Source organism: Mobula birostris, chromosome 14 (genome assembly GCF_030028105.1).
Source record: "Mobula birostris isolate sMobBir1 chromosome 14, sMobBir1.hap1, whole genome shotgun sequence".
NCBI classification, from domain to species: Eukaryota; Metazoa; Chordata; class Chondrichthyes; order Myliobatiformes; family Myliobatidae; genus Mobula; species Mobula birostris.
This window is the reverse complement of record NC_092383.1, coordinates 44,587,969-44,608,126: the sequence shown is the minus strand read 5'-3', so window position 1 is coordinate 44,608,126 and position 20,158 is coordinate 44,587,969. Positions and strand designations below refer to the sequence as shown.

Below are 20,158 nucleotides of genomic sequence, written 5' to 3'. Positions count from 1 at the left end.
TTGCCAGGGCTTTGGAGTTGGCAATAAAACAGACAGGCTGAAAATTGCAAATTTCTCAGAGGTTAACAGATTCATTCCTTCCCTGCTGAGGTGTCCAAACTAGGGAATGGGATAATGAACGCACTGTTTCCAAAATTTTCTGCTTTTATTTCTGACCTACAGGATCTGCAGTTTTATTCGTTCACATTAAAAATATGGAGTTGGCCTAAAAAACTCAAAGGCGAGTAAATTTCATTCTCCAAAGTTGATGAACCTTTGGAAACCCCTAGGCCTATGCATGTTCCTCCATCATCCAGTATATTGAAGACAGAGGTAATCAGAGGTTTGTATATTGATGAAATCATGGAATTTTGAGTCGGTGCAGGGCGCGGCACCAGCGGTGAGGTGGCAGAGGTGTGGGCTTCCTGAATAGTGTTTTCCCAGAATACAGAGTGCTATGATGGACTATAAACTGCTCTGCACAGGACTGCTCGCAGCATGGGGAGTGAGCAAAGAAATGTGCAAAGGTCATACATCCTTGTTATGGAGAGAGAGAGCATGGAAATAGGTCTTTGACCCAGCAAGTCATCCACCTATCAGCTACTCAGTCATGCCAATCCTGTGTTCATTCTAATTTTTTATTCTCTACCCCGATTCCACCACTCACCTACTCTAGGAACATATTAAATAAGCAGATTACTAACCTGCACAGCTTTGAGAAGTGGGAGGAAAGAAGACCGCCATAGGGAGACCCACATAGTCACAGGCAGAACATGCAAACTCTGCAAAGACAATACCAGAGGGCAGGACTGAAGCAGGCTCTGGTATGAAACAGCTGCCCACTGCACTGCCCTTTAGTTGAACAAGAAAAAAAAGATAAGAACAGCTGACAGTGGGGATGAGGTTGGGTCTATTGATGCAGACATAAAACACAGGGTGACAGGAACCACATTTCGTGCCGGAAGTAGCTGGTATCTGGAGTCACCGCCTGAATGGGTGCAGGGAGCAGATACTGGGCAGGAAAGATAAACAGAAGGTCATAGAAAGAGCTGGGGCATGTGTGATTGTTCCTGCAGCTGTGCCCTCCACCTGCACTTTGAATCGATTATCTCATGGTCACACAAACTGCTAATGAAATAGCACGCCAGCACTGAAAAGCAAATGGGTGTCAACTGTGGCGTTAGACATCATCTGAGAAATACTAATGTTCCAGGGCTTAGATTTGAAGTTGTGTGATAAGCTGAATGTACAGCAACTTGTTACCTTGTTTTCACAAGTACATTCTGGAGAATAGAACACGTGCCTCTCACTGCAGAACTGGCTTGTAAGCAGCATGTTTACACACAGCTGCAGGGGATGGTCAGGGACATGAGAAACACTCACATTAAAGAGATATTATATATTTTTACGATGACCAACTGGTATGTCTTTGGACTGTAGGAGGAAACCAGAAGAAACCCACACAATCTCAAACTCCTTACGAGCAGCGACGGACTGAACCCAGGTTGCCTGAACTGTAAAGCACTGTGCACTGCACTACTGTGCTGCCCACTTAAATATGAAATGTCATTGGAAGCAATCAAGGACAACGTGGGAAGGTCTACCCTCAAACTGTTTATAAAATGCTGCTGTAAAAAACTGCATCTGGGTCCAACAACTTTGCCATCTTACAGAAGTTTAAAAATGAGTAAAGAGAAAGCATTCAAATTGAGAGATAATTCAGCGATAGAGAGACATGGAGAGGAGTGACACCACACCCCAGTTCACACCCGTGCCAGTAGACTCTGCTGGACACAACGTTGAGACAAGCATGGTTCTGGTTACATTTACAATTGATGGTGGCCCAGCCACACATTGAGTGATTAGGCCTGTACCCCTCTGTAGAGCCGAAAAGGAAAGTGGGACTTCAGTGTTAGAAATATCAGCTCCACCAATGTTATTCTACATTAACAGATGATGTGAAATGACAAACACCCACCTCTCCTGGCCAGCTGTGTCCCAGAGCTGAAGATGAATCCTCTGTCCTCTTCCTGTACTGCCATCTGAGCCACTGGGCTTATAAACCTCGACAAAAAAAAAGTGACAAATGTTGTTATAGCTCATTTCACCGGATTTCAACAGTGGTATGCCACAAATGGGCTAATACACAAAGTGACCAGAGCAGGGATCGTCCAACATTGTATTTGGTATATTTCGAGGCAAGTTGCATCCACTTGGGGTGTGTAATACTGACTTCAAAGCTAACAGCATCTGAAAAGTTAACATGTCTTTTCTTGTGTCATTTTCAGACTCCGGTCAATGGGTTTCAGTGAGTACATAAGCTCCATCCCATATTACCTGACTGTTACATTTTCTAACATTTAAAAACTGAATGCCCACACACATTCACCAAAATAGGCCTTCCACATCTGGTGTGACCATGACTCTACTGGCCAGGATGTTCCAAACAAAAATCACAGACAGGTGAAAGGTCTCGATCTGAAATGTCTACATTCTGTTCTCCTCCCACACTACAGATGCTGCCTGACCCATTCAGTCACTCCAGCAACTTGTGTTTTGGTGACACACGGGTCCCTCAAGGATCAATTGCAATCAAAAGTTAATATCCTGCCCATAAAATCAGCTGTATTCCCTCTGCAGAAACACCAGATTTTCCCCAAAACAGCCACAAGTATGGCTTTGGAGCAAGCCTGCTACTTTGAATCAGAATCAGAATCACGTTTAATATCACTGGCAGATGCCACATATTGTTTTGATGCAGCAGTATATTGCAATGCATAATAAAAAAAGAATAAATTACAATAAGAAATATGGATAAAAATAAATTAAACAGGTGTACAAAAAAAACAAACCAAAAAAGAAAAATACTGAGGTAGTGTTCATGGGTTCATTGTCCATTCAGAAATCTGATGGTGGAGGGGAAGAAGCTGCTCCTGAAATGTTGAGTGTGTGTCTTCAGACTCCTATACCTCCTCCCTGATGGTAGCTATGAGAAGGTGGCATGTCCTGGGTGACAGGAGTCCTTAATAATGGATGCCACCTTTTGAAGATATTCTCGATGCTGGGGAGGCTAGGTCCCATGATGGAACTGGCTGAGTTTGCAACTTGCTGCAGCTTTTTCCAATTCTACGCAATGGCCCCTCCATACCAGTCAGAGGCGCAGCCAATTAGAAGCTCTCCACAGTGCATCTGTAGAAATTTGCAAGTCTTTGGTGACAGACCAAGTCTCTTCAAACTTCTAATGAAGTATAACCCCTGTCATGCGTTCTGTGTAACTGCAAGTGGTTAGAGCGTTGGACTAGCAATCTGGAGGTTGAGGGTTTGAGCCCCAGCCAAGTTGTGTGCTTGAGCAAGGCACTTAACCACACACTGCTCCAGTCCAGCCAGCTGAGAACGGGTACCAGCAAAAATGCTGGGGGTTAACCTCGCGATAGACTGGCGTCCTATCCGGGAGGGAGTCTCGTACTCTCAGTCACTTCATGCCATGAAAACCGGCATAAGCACCGGCCTGATGGGCCACAAAGCTCGTGACAGACTTATTAAAAAAATGCATCAGCATGTTGGGCCCCAGAATAGATCTTCAGAGATGTTGAAATCCGGGAACTTGAAACTGCTCGGCCTTTCCACTTCTGGTCCTCAATGAGGACTGGTGTGTATTGCCTCGACTTCCCCTTCTTGAAGTCCACAATCTCTCCACCAACTGACCTACCTCACTCCTGTACACCTCCGCATCACCATCTGAAACTCTACCAACGTCGTTGAGCTACGCCAGTGTTGATTGTCAATGAGATGTTATTTCTGATCTTCACTCACTGTGACCTCCCGATCAGGAAGTCAAGGATCCAGTTGCAGAGAGAGGCACAGAGGCCCAGGTTTTGGATCTTGTTGATTGGTAGCGAGGTTATGATGGAGTTGAACTCTGAGCTCTAGTCAACAAACTGCAGTCTGACATAAGTATTGCTATAGTCCAGGTGATACAAGGACAAGTGGAAAGTCAGTGAGGTTTCATCCACTGTAGACCAACACCGAAACTGCAGATGGCCCAGGTCCTTGCTTAAGCAGGAGTTGATTCTGGCCATGTCCAACCTCTCAAAGCACTTCACCTCAGTAGGTGTGAGTGCAGCAGGATGATCGTTGTTGAGTCAGCACTCCCTGCTCTTCTTAGGCACTGATACGATTGTTGCCCTTTTGAATTAGGTGGGAACCTCCGACTGCAGCAGTGGGAGAGTGACGATGTCCCAGAACACTCCCGCCAGTTGGTTGGCACAGGTTTTCTGTGCCCTACTAGATACACTACCAGGCCTGATGCCTTGCAAGGGTTCAGCCTCATAAAGATGTTCTGACGTCAGCCTAGCCTGCAGAGATTACAGGGTCACCAGATGCTGCAGGGATTCACACAGATGTGGTTTTATTCTCCCTTTCAAAATGTGCATGAAAGGTGTTGAGCTACTCTGGAAGTGAAGCATCACAGCCTTTCACGATGTTAGATTTCACCTTGTAGGAAATAATGGCCTGCAAACTCTGCCAGAGCTGACATGCATCCTATTCTGTCTCTAAATTCAATCGGAATTATTTCTCAAAGTTTAACACTCAAAGTTCAAAATTTATTATCAAACTACATATATCTCACCGTATACAACCCTGAGGTTCATTTTCTTGTGGGCATACTCAATAAACCTATAGAATAATAACCATAACAGAATCAATGAAAGACCGCACCATCTTGGGTGTTCACCCAGAGAGCAGAAGACAACAAACTGTGCAAATACAAAAAGAAAGAAATAATAATATTCTGTAAATAAGCAACAAATATCCAGAACATGAGATGAAGAGACTTCCGTATATAGTCATACTTTATTAATCCCGGGGGAAATTGGTTTTTGTTACAGTTGCACCATAAATAATAAATAGTCATAGAACCATAAATAGTTAAATAGTAATATGTAAATTATGCCAGTAAATTATGAAATAAGTCCAGGACCAGCCTATTGGCTCAGGGTGTCTGACCCTCCAAGGGAGGAGTTGTAAAGTTTGACGGCCACAGGCAGGAATGACTTCCTATGACGCTCTGTGCTGCATCTCGGTGGAATGAGTCTCTGGCTGAATGTACTCCTGTGCCCAACCAGTACATTATGTAGTGGATGGGAGACATTGTCCAAGATGGCATGCAACTTAGACAGCACCCTCTTTTCAGACACCACCGTCAGAGTCCAGTTCCATCCCCACAACATCACTGGCCTTACGAATGAGTTTGTTGATTCTGTTGGTGTCTGCTACCCTCAGCCTGCTGCCCCAGCACACAACAGCAAACATGATAGCACTGGCCACCACAGACTCGTAGAACATCCTCAGCATCGTCCGGCAGATGTTAAAGGACCTCATTCTCCTCAGGAAATAGAGACGGCTCTGACCCTTCTTGTAGACAGCCTCAGTGTTCTTTGACCAGTCCAGTTTATTGTCAATTCGTATCCCCAGGTATTTGTAATCCTCCACCATGTCCACACTGACCCCCTGGATGGAAACAGGGGTCACCGGTGCCTTAGCTCTCCTCAGGTCTACCACCAGCTCCTTAGTCTTTTTCACATTAAGCTGCAGATAATTCTGTTCACACCATGTGACAAAGTTTCCTACCGTAGCCCTGTACTCAGCCTCAGGATCATACCTGGACTTCCTGTACTGTGCTGGATTGCCAGTCTTGAATACCACAGATTTAGCCCTCACAGACTACAGATCTCCTGGTCGATCCACAGCTTTCAGTTTGGGTACAAAATTCAAACTGAAAGATGAATCCATGAATATTGTCCAGTCCATCGACTCAAAGCAGTCCTGTAAGCACTCCTCCACTTCCCTTGATCAAACCATTTTGGTCCTCACCACTGGTAGGTCTCAGCTGCCACCAACATGTCAGTGTCCTTACCCTGGAATTACAGTGGTCAAGTGTGTTGACCCCGCTGGTTCCCAAGCTGACATGTTGGTGGCAGCTGTTCAGACACTTCTACAAGCTGGTCTGGTTGAAATCCCCTGCAATGACAGGGAAGGCATCAGGGTGTGCATTACATTTTACCTAACAGAAGACAGATTCACTACTTCTGGGACTGGAATTCAGGTCAAAGTGCTCATGATCCAAAGATAACCGTAGGGACTTGCAAATTCAATTTTTTCAGCTATACTGGGCCCGGTTAGAGTTGGTTTAGTTCTGTGGCCCCAGGGCTCAAAGTGGTAAAATTCAGGCTAACAAGAAATTTTCCATTTTAACAAACCCTACATGCCCCAGTGACTCTATGCTGTTAAAGAAACAGGTTACAATTTCAACTATTAAAACAAAGGATGACGGGTACTGATGGAGTTGGACTGAAAGAGATGGGCAACATAATAGGCAGGACAGACAGTGAGCAGGCGCAGACGTACAGGTGAGCGGGTGCCGGCAGACTGGGGGGAGTGGGCGCTGACAGGCGGGGGAGGGGAGCAGGCATAGTCGGACAGTGGGGGGAGCGGGTGCAGATGGATGGGGGGGAGCAGGCCCAGACGGACGGACGGGAAGGGGGCCCAGACGGACAGAGGGGGGAGTGGCCCCAGACGGACAGCGCGGGGAGCGGGCCCAGGCGGATGGGGGGGGGGAGCGGGCGCAGACGGACAGAGGGGGGAGCGGGCGCAGATGGACAGAGGGGGGGAGCGGGCGCAGATGGACAGAGGGGGGGAGCGGGCGCAGACGGACGGGGGGAGCAGGCGCAGACGGAAAGAGGGCGGAGAGGGCGCAGACGGACAGATGGCGGAGAGGGCGCAGACGGACAGCAGGGATGAGGGCCCAGACGGACAGAGGGCGGAGAGGGCACAGACGGACAGAGGGGGAGTGGACACTAATGGAGTCCATATAGAAGGATGAACACGTTCACGGAAACTGTACACCCATGAGATGACCTCAATTCAAATGTTTTATTAAGCCACGGAATTTCACTTCAGGCAAAACTATTTGTCATAATTCAGGGCTAGTAATTCTAAACAAATTGCATCATTTAGTGCCAACTCCCAACGTCTCTCTATCAGCCTTGGAAATTCGTTCACATAACAAGGCAAATGATGGATATCTTGATAAGTACTAGGAAGAGAATTCTGGCCCTCAAAGGGAGTGCATTTTGGATCTTATCAGTTCTATGAACAAACAAACTTCTCATTCACAATGCGCAATCTAACATTTTGTTGGGGAGCTTCAATGGACAAAATTCAGACTTTGCTGTTGTACTGCTCTCAGCTCAGCATGTCCTTGCTGGTGACACTTCACTCACAGCCACAATAGTAACAGCAGCATTCCACCTCCTTGGCCGAGAGCAAAACACAATGAAACAAGGAGGGAGATTTTATACGACTGGAAAGTACTCAGAGATCTTGAAACGTGATGGGCTGCAATAAAAGGTCAGGAATATGGTAGCAATTCAACCAGAAACTTATACAGAATGAAGCAATTGCAGCTCTCCTATAAATAGCTCCTTGCAATCAAGGAATTATTAAACTGCAAATACTTCATTGCTTGAATCACTGCACTTGGCCATACACCGCAGATGATTTCAGAGGCAACACTTTAATCACGAGATCAGAGACACAGTCCCACTTGTAATTTGAAATTGTTAAGGACCGTTTCAGCAGAGACTCAAGAGATGGCAGATGCTGGACTCTGGAGCCATAAACAATCTGCGGGAGGAACTCAGATGAGGTCAAGCAGCATCTGTGAGGAGAAGGAATAGTCGGCATTTCGGGTCAAAACACTGCATCAGGACCTCCAGATCTGAGTGACTGCAGTCTCATGTGTCTAGACTGATTTTATAAAGATCTCCAGTGGTAGCAAATGAGAATGAAACTTCAAAACCTTGAAAAGGCAAAGAAAAAGAATCAAACTGAAGCAAAACAAAAACTTAAATGTAACAGAAAATATTGGAACCGTTCCTGTCGGGCAGCATCCATGGAAAGAGAGACTGAGTAATGTTCCAGGTCAGTCACCTGGAAGTGTTTCTGGAATTGACTGCTTTGGTTTCTGTTTACAGAACCAGCAATTTTCAACACTGGCCACTGGCAACCCTATGGCAGGGCAGCATGTGTGGTAGACAAAGATCAGAAGTTACTTCTGATTGCAGAAATCATGGAATGGCAACAATTCTGCAGCCTACTCAGATCAGTCTGATACAGCACCAGCCCTTAACTGGGATGCCACTGATAGTGCAACCCCAGGAGTGTAAGATCACACTGTACGGAGAGCTTCCTTTCTATTTTAACCACAAGTGAAACATCATCCTGGTTTGTTGATTACTATGGTGTCACTTTGGCACAGGACTGCTGAAATGAAGATGTTCAGCCCAAACCCAGCCGTGCTTATCTGAGATGCAATCTGAAAAGATGGGGGGCCTCCTCAGCATCCTGGTCAACCATCATCACCAAATCACTCTAAACGTGGCATTGCCCTGTACTCTAATCCGATGCTACATTTCTTGCTTTGCAGAAAGTAGAATGCATCTATCACTTGGATGACTGGATACTGTGAAAGGTATGTTCCTTAATGGAGAAACAAGAACTTGCAAACACTGGAAGCTGGAGCAAGAGAGAAGCTGCTGGAGGAACTCAAGATGAAGGGCTTTGACCTGAAGTGTTTTACTGTGTATTTCCCTTCATCACCCACTGAGTTTCTTCAACAGTTCAGTTTTGCTCCCCTTTAATTTCTGCTTGAAATCCAGGGAAACATTGCAGAGCACAATTCAAAGCAAGCTACCAGATCCAAATGGCACATGGGACGTTTGTCACTTCCAGTCAGCTCTCAGCTCTCATTATTGTTCATCCCTACATGTGGCACAGGTTGTGAGGGCATCAAATAAATACAAAGACAGGCTCATCTTTGGAGTGAATCTAAAACTTTGTTAAAATATTTGGGGAGGCGAAAATGACAAGAGAGAAATGCCTTCTTGATATGCAAAAATTTAGCCAGGAGAAGTCAGTGAGTCTGCAAGTGAGCCGATCAAGGACACTATTTCAATGGCATTTATTAATTAAGCTCCCGCACAAAGGTGACATAAATCTTGGTCCTCTCCAATCATCAAAATTCAAAAATAGGACGAAAAATTTTAAAAATCAAAATTCAAAACTCCAAATCTTTGCAGAAGGTTTCACAGGGAAAGGCAGCAAAAGGAGAAGGCTGCTCCGAGAGTCTGTCAGGGAGAGAGAGCAAAGGATGATCAGAAGGTTGGACAGGAAGAGATGGCAAAGGGAGATGGATGGTCAGAGAGTGACAGGGAGAGATGGCAAAGGGAGAGAGATGGTCAGAGAGTGACGGGGGAGACAGCAAAGGGAGATGGATGGTCAGAGAGTGATAGGGAGAGATGGCAAAGGGAGAAAGGTAATCAGAGAGTGACAGGGAGAGATGGCAAAGGGAGCGGGATGGTTGGAAAGTGTCAGGGAGAGATGGCAAAGGGAGATGGATGGTCAGAGAGTGACAGGGAGAGATGGCAAAGGGAGAATGATGGTCAGAGAGTGATAGGGAGAGATGGCAAAGGGAGATGGATAGTCAGAGAGTGACAGGGAGAGATGGCAAAGGGAGAGGGATGGTCAGAGAGTGACAGGGAGAGATGGCAAAGGGAGAGGGATGGTCAGAGAGTGACAGGGAGAGATGGCAAAGGGAGATGGATGGTCAGAGAGTGACAGGAAGAGATGGCAAAGGAAGATGGATGGTCAGAGAGTGATAGGGAGAGATGGCAAAGGGAGAAAGGTAATCAGAGATTGACAGGGAGAGATGGCAAAGGGAGTGGAATGGTTGGAGAGTGTCAGGGAGAGATGGCAAAGGAAAATGATGGTCAGAGAGTCTGTCAGGGAGAGATGGCAAAGGGAGATGGATGGTCAGAGAGTGACAGGGAGAGACAGCAAAGGGAGATGGATGGTCAGAGAGTGACAGGGGGAGACAGCAAAGGGAGATGGATAGTCAGAGAGTGTCAGGGAGAGATGGCAAAGGGAGAGGGATGGTCAGAGAATGACAGGGAGAGACAGCAAAGGGAGAATGATGGTCAGAGAGTGACAGCGAGAGATGGCAAAGGGATTAAGGATGGTCAGAGAGTGAGAGGGGGAGACAGCAAAGGGAGATGGATGGTCAGAGAGTGACAGGGAGAGATGGCAAAGGGAGAAAGTTGATCAGAGAGTGACAGAGAGATCGCAAAGGGAGAGGGATGGTCGGAGAGTGTCAGGGAGAGATGGCAAAGGGAGATGGATGGTCAGAGAGTGACGGGGGAGACAGCAAAGGGAGAAAGGTGATCAGAGAGTGACGGGGAGACAGCAAAGGGAGAATGATGGTCAGAGAGTGACAGGGAGAGATGGCAAAGGGAGAATGATGGTCAAAGAGTGACGGGGAGACAGCAAAGGGAGAATGATGGTCAGAGAGTGACAGGGAGAGATGGCAAAGGGAGTGGAATGGTTGGAGAGTGTCAGGGAGAGATGGCAAAGGAAAATGATGGTCAGAGAGTCTGTCAGGGAGAGATGGCAAAGGGAGATGGATGGTCAGAGAGTGACAGGGAGAGACAGCAAAGGGAGATGGATGGTCAGAGAGTGACAGGGGGAGACAGCAAAGGGAGATGGATAGTCAGAGAGTGTCAGGGAGAGATGGCAAAGGGAGAGGGATGGTCAGAGAATGACAGGGAGAGACAGCAAAGGGAGAATGATGGTCAGAGAGTGACAGCGAGAGATGGCAAAGGGAGAAGGATGGTCAGAGAGTGAGAGGGGGAGACAGCAAAGGGAGAGGGATGGTCGGAGAGTGTCAGGGAGAGATGGCAAAGGGAGATGGATGGTCAGAGAGTGACGGGGGAGACAGCAAAGGGAGAAAGGTGATCAGAGAGTGACGGGGAGACAGCAAAGGGAGAATGATGGTCAGAGAGTGACAGGGAGAGATGGCAAAGGGAGAATGATGGTCAAAGAGTGACGGGGAGACAGCAAAGGGAGAATGATGGTCAGAGAGTGACAGGGAGAGATGGCAAAGGGAGAATGATGGTCAGAGAGTGACAGGGAGAGATGGCAAAGGGAGAATGATGGTCAGAGAGTGACGGGGAGAGATGGCAAAAGGAAAATGATGGTCAGAGAGTCTGTCAGGGAGAGATGGCAAAGGGAGAGGGATGGTCAGAGAGTGACGGGGAGACAGCAAAGGGAGATGGATGGTCAGAGAGTGACAGGGAGAGATGGCAAAGGGAGCGGGATGGTTGGAGAGTGTCAGGGAGAGATGGCAAAGGAAAATGATGGTCAGAGAATCTGTCAGGGAGAGATGGAAAAGGGAGATGGATGGTCAGAGAGTGTCAGGGGGAGACAGTAAAGGGAGAAAGGTGATCAGAGAGTGACGGGGAGACAGCAAAGGGAGAATGATGGTCAGAGAGTGACAGGGAGAGATGGCAAAGGGAGAATGATGGTCAGAGAGTGACGGGGAGACAGCAAAGGGAGATGGATGGTCAGAGAGTGACAGGGAGAGATGGCAAAGGGAGCGGGATGGTTGGAGAGTGTCAGAGAGAGATGGCAAAGGAAAATGATGGTCAGAGAGTCTGTCAGGGAGAGATGGCAAAGGGAGATGGATGGTCAGAGAGTGACAGGGGGAGACAGCAAAGGGAGATGGATAGTCAGAGAGTGTCAGGGAGAGATGGCAAAGGGAGAGGGATGGTCAGAGAATGACAGGGAGAGACAGCAAAGGGAGAATTATGGTCAGAGAGTGACAGCGAGAGATGGCAAAGGGAGAGGGATGGTCAGAGAGTGACGGGGGAGACAGCAAAGGGAGATGGATGGTCAGAGAGTGACAGGGAGAGATGGCAAAGGGAGAGGGATGGTCAGAGAGTCTGTCAGGGAGAGATGGCAAAGGGAGATGGATGGTCAGAGAGTGATAGGGAGAGACAGCAAAGGGAGAAAGGTGATCAGAGAGTGACGGGGAGACAGCAAAGGGAGAATGATGGTCAGAGAGTGACAGGGAGAGATGGCAAAGGGAGAATGATGGTCAGAGAGTGACGGGGAGACAGCAAAGGGAGATGGATGGTCAGAGAGTGATAGGGAGAGACAGCAAAGGGAGAATGATGGTCAGAGAGTGACAGGGAGAGATGGCAAAGGGAGAATGATGGTCAGAGAGTGACGGGGAGACAGCAAAGGGAGATGGATGGTCAGAGAGTGACAGGGAGAGATGGCAAAGGGAGAATGATGGTCAGAGAGTGATAGGGAGAGATGGCAAAGGGAGAAAGATGATCAGAGAGTGATAGGGAGAGATGGCAAAGGGAGAATGATGGTCAGAGAGTGATAGGGAGAGATGGCAAGGGAGAAAGATGATCAGAGAGTGACAGGGAAAGATGGCAAAGGGAGAGGGATGGTCAGAGAGTCTGTCAGGGAGAGATGGCAAAGGGAGATGGATGGTCAGAGAGTGATAGGGAGAGACAGCAAAGGGAGCGGGATGGTTGGAGAGTGTCAGGGAGAGATGGCAAAGGGAGAGGGATGGTCAGAGAGTGACGGAGAGATGGTAAAGGGAGAATGATGGTCAGAGAGTGATAGGGAGAGATGGCAAAGGGAGAAAGATGATCAGAGAGTGACAGGGAGAGATGGGAAAAGGAAAATGATGGTCAGAGAGTCTGTCAGGGAGAGACAACACAGGGGGAAGGGTGCTAATGAAGTACAAGTTGAAGGTGTAGTTTATGTTGAGGCCTATCCAGACACCTGGTGTGCGGATCTCGAGGCACAGGTAGCTGTAGAAATGATATACCAGGGCCCCTCCCCTGCACATGGTTGTTTGAACTCCCCCAGACCAGACCACAAATAACCAACGTGACACACATGCTGAGAGGTCTATTAACGAGAGAAGGTCTACATTCTCACAGGAAGAGCAATTGTTTCTCTCTTTTGGTCTTCTCTGTAAGAAACAAAAGCTGCAACATTTGTTTAATGTGCCTGCCTTTGTTTCCTCAGTTTGATTTTACGTTTGGAGAAGCAGATGGAAGTGTACTACTGCAATCTCGGTGCATTTTTATTTGTTGGTGTCACATTTGCCATTCTGCCTCCCAAGTATTGTGGAGTTAAGTGTGGAAAATGTTGAAACCCAAGGTTGTGGCAAACGATTTCCAAACAATAGCAAATCTCATTTAACTCATTGTAGCCCAAGACCATTGTTTACAACTGCCAGTGAATTTCCAACTTGCACAAAACATTCTTTGCTGACAGATTATAGACCATAAGATACAGGAGCAGAATTAGGCCATTTGGCCCATCGAGTCTGCTCTGCCATTTCATCATGGCTGATCCATTTCCCTCTCAGCCCCAGTCTCTGGCCCCTTCATGCTCAGACCACCTCTGCCTCAAATATACATAAAGACTCGGCCTCCACAGCTGCCTACTGCAACAAATTCCACAGATTCATCACTCCCTGGCTAAAATTACAGAATTAAACAAGACTGTGGTTGCCAAGGGAACAGCAGGCAACTAATTAAAGAATCCTTTTAAAGTGTATTCTACTCTATTATAAGTTTCAGAGATGAAAACCTGTGGTGATTGAGCCATCTGGGGAGGAGGATCAAATGCAAACCATCCTACAGTTAATGGAGACGCCGCATCTCACCTAATGGATGAACCTCAGCAAGCTGTCAGCATCTTGTGGAAATGCATCATCAGAGACCAACCCTATTAACACGGTCCATATAACCATATAACAATTACAGCACAGAAACAGGCCATCTTGGCCCTTCTAGTCCGTGCCAAACTCTTACTCTCACCTAGTCCCACCGACCTGCACTCAGCCCATAACCCTCCATTTCTTTCCAGTCCATATAGCTATCCAATTTAACTTTAAATGACAACATCGAACCTGTCTCAACCACTTCTGCTGGAAGCTCATTCCACACAGCCACCACTCTCTGAGTAAAGAAGTTCCCCTTCATGTTACCCCTAAACTTTTGCCCTTTAACTCTCAACTCATGTCCTCTTGTTTGAATCTCCCCTATTCTCAATGGAAAAAGCCTATCCACGTCAACTCTATCAATCCCCCTCATAATTTTAAACACCTCAATCAAGTCCCCCTTCAACCTTCTATGTTCCAAAGAATAAAGACCTAACTTGTTCAACCTTTCTCTGTAACTTAGGAGATGAAACCCAGGCAACATTTTAGTAAATCTCCTCTGTACTCTCTCAATTTTACTGACATCTTTCCTATAATTCGGTGACCAGAACTGTACACAATACTCCAAATTTGGCCTTATCAATGCCTTATACAATTTCAACATTACCTCCCAACTCCTATACTCAATGCTCTGATTAATAAAGGCCAGCATACCAAAAGCTTTCTTCACCACCCTATCCACATGAGATTCCACCTTCAGGGAACTATGAACCATTATTCCTAGATCCCTCTGTTCTACAGCATTCTTCAATGCCCTACCATTTACCATGTATGTCCCATTTTGATTAGTCCTACCAAAATATAGCACCTCGCATTTTTCAGCATTAAACTCCATCTGCCATCTTTCAGCCCACTCTTCTAACGGGCCTAAATCTCTCTGCAAGCTTTGAAAACCTACTTCATTATCCACAACACCACCTATCTTAGTATCATCTGCATACTTACTAATCCAATTTACCACCCCATCATCCAGATCATTAATATATATGAGAAACAACATTGGACCCAGTACAGATCCCTGAGGCTCACCACTAGTCACCGGCCTCCAATCTGACACACAGTTACCCACCACTACTCTCTGGCGTCTCCCATCCAGCCATTGCTGAATCCATTTTACTACTTCGATATTAACACCTAACGATTGAACCTTCCTAACTAACCTTCCGTGTCGAACCTTGTCAAAAGCCTTACTGAAGTCCATATAGACAATATCCACCGCTTTACCCTCGTCAACTTTCTTAGTAACCTCATCAAAAAACTCAATAAGATATGTCAAACATGATCTTCCACGCACAAATCCATGTTGACTATTCCTAATCAGACCCTGTCTATCCAGATAATTATATATACCATCTCTAAGAATACTTTCCATCAATTTTTCCACCACAGACGTCAAACCCACAGGCCGACAGTTGCTAGGTTTACTCTTAGAACCCTTTTTAAACAATGGAACCACATGAGCAATACGCCAATCCTCGGGCACCATCCCCGTTTCTAATGACATTTGAAATATTTCTGTCAGTGCCCCTGCTATTTCCCACACTAACTTCCCGCAAGGTCCTAGGGAATATCTGGTCCAGACCCGGAGACTTATCCACTTTAATATTCCTTAAAAGCACCAGTACTTCCTCTTCTTTAATCATCATACTTTCCATAACTACCCTTCTTGTTTCCTTTACCTTACAGAATTCAATATCCTTCTCCTTAGTGAATACCGAAGAAAAGAAATTGTTCAAAATCTCCCCCATCTCTTTTGGCTCCGCACATAGCTGTCCACTCTGATTCTCTAAGGGACCAATTTTATCCCTCACTATCCTTTTGCTATTAATATAACTGTAGAAACCCTTTGGATTTATTTTCACCTTACTTACCTAAGCAGCCTCATACCTTCTTTTAGCTTTTCTAATTTCTTTCTTAAAATTCTTTTTACATTTTTTATATTCCTCGAGCACCTCATTAACTCCAAGCTGCTTATATTTATTGAAGATCCCTCTCTTTTTCCAAACCAAGTTTCCAATATCCCTTGAAAACCATGGCTCTCTCAAACTTCTAACCTTTCCTTTCAACCTAACAGGAACATAAAGATCCTGCACCCTCAAAATTTCACCTTTAAAAGACCTCCATTTCTCCATTACATCCTTCTCATAAAACAAATTGCCCCAATCCACTCCTTCTAAATCCTTTCGCATCTCCTCAAAGTTAGCCTTTCTCCAATCAAAAATCTCAATCCTAGGTCCAGTCCTATCCTTCTCCATAATTATATTGAAACTAATTGTATTGTGATCACTGGACCCGAAGTGCTCCCCAACACATACCCCCGTCACCTGCCCTATCTCATTCCCTAACAGGAGATCCAACACTGCTCCTTCTCTAGTTGATACCTCTATGTATTGCTCCAAAAACTATCTTGCACACATTTAACAAACTCCAAACCATCCAGCCCTTTTACAGAATGGGCTTCCCAGTCTATGTGTGGAAAATTAAAATCTCCCACAATCGCAGCCTTGTGCTTACTACAAATATCTGCTATCTCCTTACAAATTTGCTCCTCCAGTTCTCGGTCCCCATTAGGTGGTCTATAATACACCCCTATAAGTGTCACAACACCTTTCCTATTCCTCAATTCCACCCAAATAGCCTCCCTAGACAAGTCCACTAATCTATCCTGCCAGAGCACCGCTGTTATATTTTCGCTGACAAGCAATACAACACCTCCATCTCTTGCCCCTCCTATTCTATCACACCTGAAGCAACAAAATCCTGGAATATTTAGTTGCCAATCACACCCCTCCTGCAACCATGTTTCACTAATAGCTACAACATCATATTTACAGGTATCAATCCACGCTCTAAGCTCATCCACCTTTCTTACAATGCTCCTAGAATTAAAATAGATGCATTTAAGAAACTCTCCACCTCCTACTCTCTGTTTATCCTTAATGGAGCAAACAACTTTTTCATCTTTTTCTTCCTTGTCCCCTATATCTTTGGTCTGAGTGCTCCTGATCTCTGTCCCCTGCCTATCCTCCCTCACACACTGTCTACCTGCTTTCTCTATTTGTGAACTAACCTCCTCTCTCCTCGTCTCTTTAATTTGATTCCCTCCTCCCAACCATTCTAGCTTAAAGTCACCTCAGTAGCCCTCGCAAATCTCCCCGCCAGGATATTGGTTCCCCTGGGATTCAAGTGTAACCCGTCCTTTTTGTACAGGTCACGCCTGCGCCAAAAGAGGTCCCAATGATCCAAAAACTTGAATCCCTGTCCCCTGCTCCAATCCCTCAGCCACACATTTATCCTCCACTTCATTGCATTCCTACTCTCACTGTCGCGTGGCACAGGCAGTAATCCCGAAATTACTACCTTTGCGGTCCTTTTTCTCAACTCCCTTCCTAACTCCCTATATTCTCCTTTCAGGACCTCTCCCCTTTTCCAACCTATGTCATTGGTATCTATATGTACCATGACCTCTGGCTCCTCTCCCTCCCACTTCAGGATCTCTTGGACGTGATCAGAAACATCCTGGACCCTGGCACCAGGGAGGCAAACTACCATCTGGGTCTCCGGACTGCATCCACAGAATCGTCTATTTGACCCCTTAACTATTGAGTCCCCTATTACTACTGCCCTCCTCTTCCCTTCCCTACCCTTCTTAGCTACAGTGCCAGACTCTGTGCCTGAGGCACGGCCACTGTCGCTTCCCCCAGGTAAGCTGTCCCCTCCCAACAGTACTCAAACAGGAGTACTTATTGTCAAGGGGAACAGCCACAGGGGTACTCTCTAGTACCTGACTCTTCCTATTCCCCCTCCTAACCACGACCCACTTGTCTGCCTCCCGTGATTAGTGATGTTTAGAGCAATCAATAGAGACAAACTGGGAACAACCTTGCAAACCGAAAACAAATTCTATTCATTTAGGCAAAAGTCTCTGGGATTTGTCGGGGGGGGTGGGGGAATGGAGATGTACAGTGAAGGGTGAGGGAAATGCAAGACAAGTTGTCCAATTCCAAAACAGACTCCAAGAAATATGAACCAGTTAAGGGATAGGATCAAAAACAGCAACCCAAAAACAAGAGGATTTCAAGATCAGTTGGGATGCATTTTCTGCCCCAGTGAACATAGACACTTAAGCAAAGTTCAATGTAAATTTATTATCAAATTACATACATGTCACCATATTCAATCCTGAGAATTGTTTCCTTGCAGGCATACTCAGTAAATCCAAGAACCATAATTATTATCTGAATGTGATTATTATCTGAATGGTGGCCGATTAGGAAAAGGGGAGGTGCAACGAGACCTGGGTGTCATTATACACCAGTCATTGAAAGTGGGCATGCAGGTACAGCAGGCGGTGAAAAAGGCGAATGGTATGCTGGCATTTATAGCGAGAGGATTTGAGTACAGGAGCAGGGAGGTACTACTGCAGTTGTACAAGGCCTTGGTGAGACCACACCTGGAGTATTGTGTGCAGTTTTGGTCCCCTAATCTGAGGAAAGACATCCTTGCCATAGAGGGAGTACAAAGAAGGTTCACCAGATTAATTCCTGGGATGGCAGGACTTTCATATGAAGAAAGACTGGATGAACTGGGCTTGTACTCGTTGGAATTTAGAAGATTGAGGGGGGATCTGATTGAAACATATAAAATCCTAAAGGGATTGGACAGGCTAGATGCAGGAAGATTGTTCCCGATGTTGGGGAAGTCCAGAACAAGGGGTCACAGTTTGAGGATAAAGGGGAAGCCTTTTAGGACCGAGATTAGGAAAAACTTCTTCACTCAGAGAGTGGTGAATCTGTGGAATTCTCTGCCACAGGAAGCAGTTGAGGCCAGCACATTGGCTATATTTAAGAGGGAGTTAGATATGGCCCTTGTGGCTACGGGGATCAGGGGTTATGGAGGGAAGGCTGGGGCGGGGTTCTGAGTTGGATGATCAGGCATGATCATAATAAATGGCGGTGCAGGCTCGAAGGGCCGAATGGCCTACTCCTGCACCTATTTTCTATGTTTCTATGTTTCTATAATAGAATCAATGAAAGTCCACACCCAACATGATAGACAGCTAGTGTGCAAAAGACAACTAATTGTGAATAGAAAACAAAATTAATTAGTTAATTAATTAATTAATATCAAGCGATGAAGAGTCCTTGAAAGCAAGTCCACAGATCATGAGAAGATTTCAGTAATGGGGCAAGTGAAGTTGAGTGAAATTACCCCTCTGGTTCAAGAGCCTGATGGTTGAGGGGTAAGAACTGTTCCTGAACCTGGTTGTGAGAGTCCTGAGCCTCCTGTACCACCTTCCTGATGGCAGCAGCAAGAAGAGAGCATGACATTTCATGGCCAAAGGGGAAACCATCAAGCGCTCATACGAGAGGATAAACTGCGTACGCTGGAATTTGTGGCCATAAGTCACCTTCATCAACAGGGAGGATACCCTCCCCCTACAAGAGCATAGCCCAATTCCCAACTTCCTTTACAATCATTTTCTAGATCTGGATTTGATTCACTTCTCAGAGGGAGCTTAGTTTTGCAAGATCCCTACCTTAAAAAAATTTCTTCAAATTCTAACTAAAACAAGGGAGAGGACTGGTAGTGAGGGGCAGTGGGAGAACAGAACAGATGCACCAATATTAGTGCAATGGGGGATGCCAATCAAAATTCCCATACTGCAGGTAATGAAGAAATCATCTCAAAAGCTCTTTGGATAACTAAGAGTCTAAGAGCCTGGAGTGGCATTGGACCAAAGTGGGTTTTTGGTAGGCGAAGGAAACTCAGCTGAGTACAGAAGTGGGAAATGCAAGATGCTGATGGAGGGAAATAGAGTTCATTGCAGCTAAATCCGGTGGATGGAGACTGAGACAGCATCACCAACTCCAAAGTAAGCTTTCACCAAAACTATAGAACCTAAACAACTCCTGCTTTCTTCTCTAAGGGCTCATGGAACAGAGGGTGACCAGCATGTCTGGTACAGTGGGAAGAACGTATTTGTACTTTTCCCATTCACCAACATGCGTAATGAGATTCGGAGCAACACACACGAGTTGCCACAGGAACTCAGAGGCTCAGGCTGCATTTTATGGAGGAAAATGAACAATTGACATTTCAGGTCAAGACCCTTCATCTACACTCTGTCTGAACCTAATGCAGATGAAGGGTTTAAGACTAAACGTTGACTACCTGTTTTCCTCTGCAGACGCTGCCTGCCAACTGATTTCTCCAGCATCCTGTGTATTGCTACAGATTGAAATTGTATTGGTGAGGTCAAATTTGGAGTATTGTGTACAGTTCTGGTCACTGAATTATAGGAAAGATGTCAATAAAATTGAGAGAGTACAGAGGAGATTTACTAAAATATTGCCTGGGTTTCATCTCCTAAGTTACAGAGAAAGGTTTAACAAGTTAGGTCTTTATTCTTTGGAGCATAGAAGGTTGAGGGGAGACTTGATAGAGGTATTTAAAATTATGAGGGGGATATATAGAGTTGACGTGGATAGGCTTTTTCCATTGAGAGTGAGGGAGATTCAAACAAGAGGA

At 45.9% G+C, this 20,158-nt stretch overlaps 1 protein-coding gene across 5 annotated transcripts in view; it reads right to left on the bottom strand.

Annotated features, from left to right (window-relative positions):
• rab27a (RAB27A, member RAS oncogene family) overlaps positions 1-20,158 on the bottom strand; it is a 191,634-nt gene that overhangs the window by 24,048 nt on the left and 147,428 nt on the right. For all 5 annotated transcript variants that reach the window (XM_072278470.1, XM_072278473.1, XM_072278474.1 and 2 more), the window contains one exon: positions 1,958-2,043. In XM_072278470.1, coding sequence (XP_072134571.1) covers positions 1,958-2,043 — 86 coding nt within the window. The remainder of the gene's footprint in view (positions 1-1,957; positions 2,044-20,158) is intronic.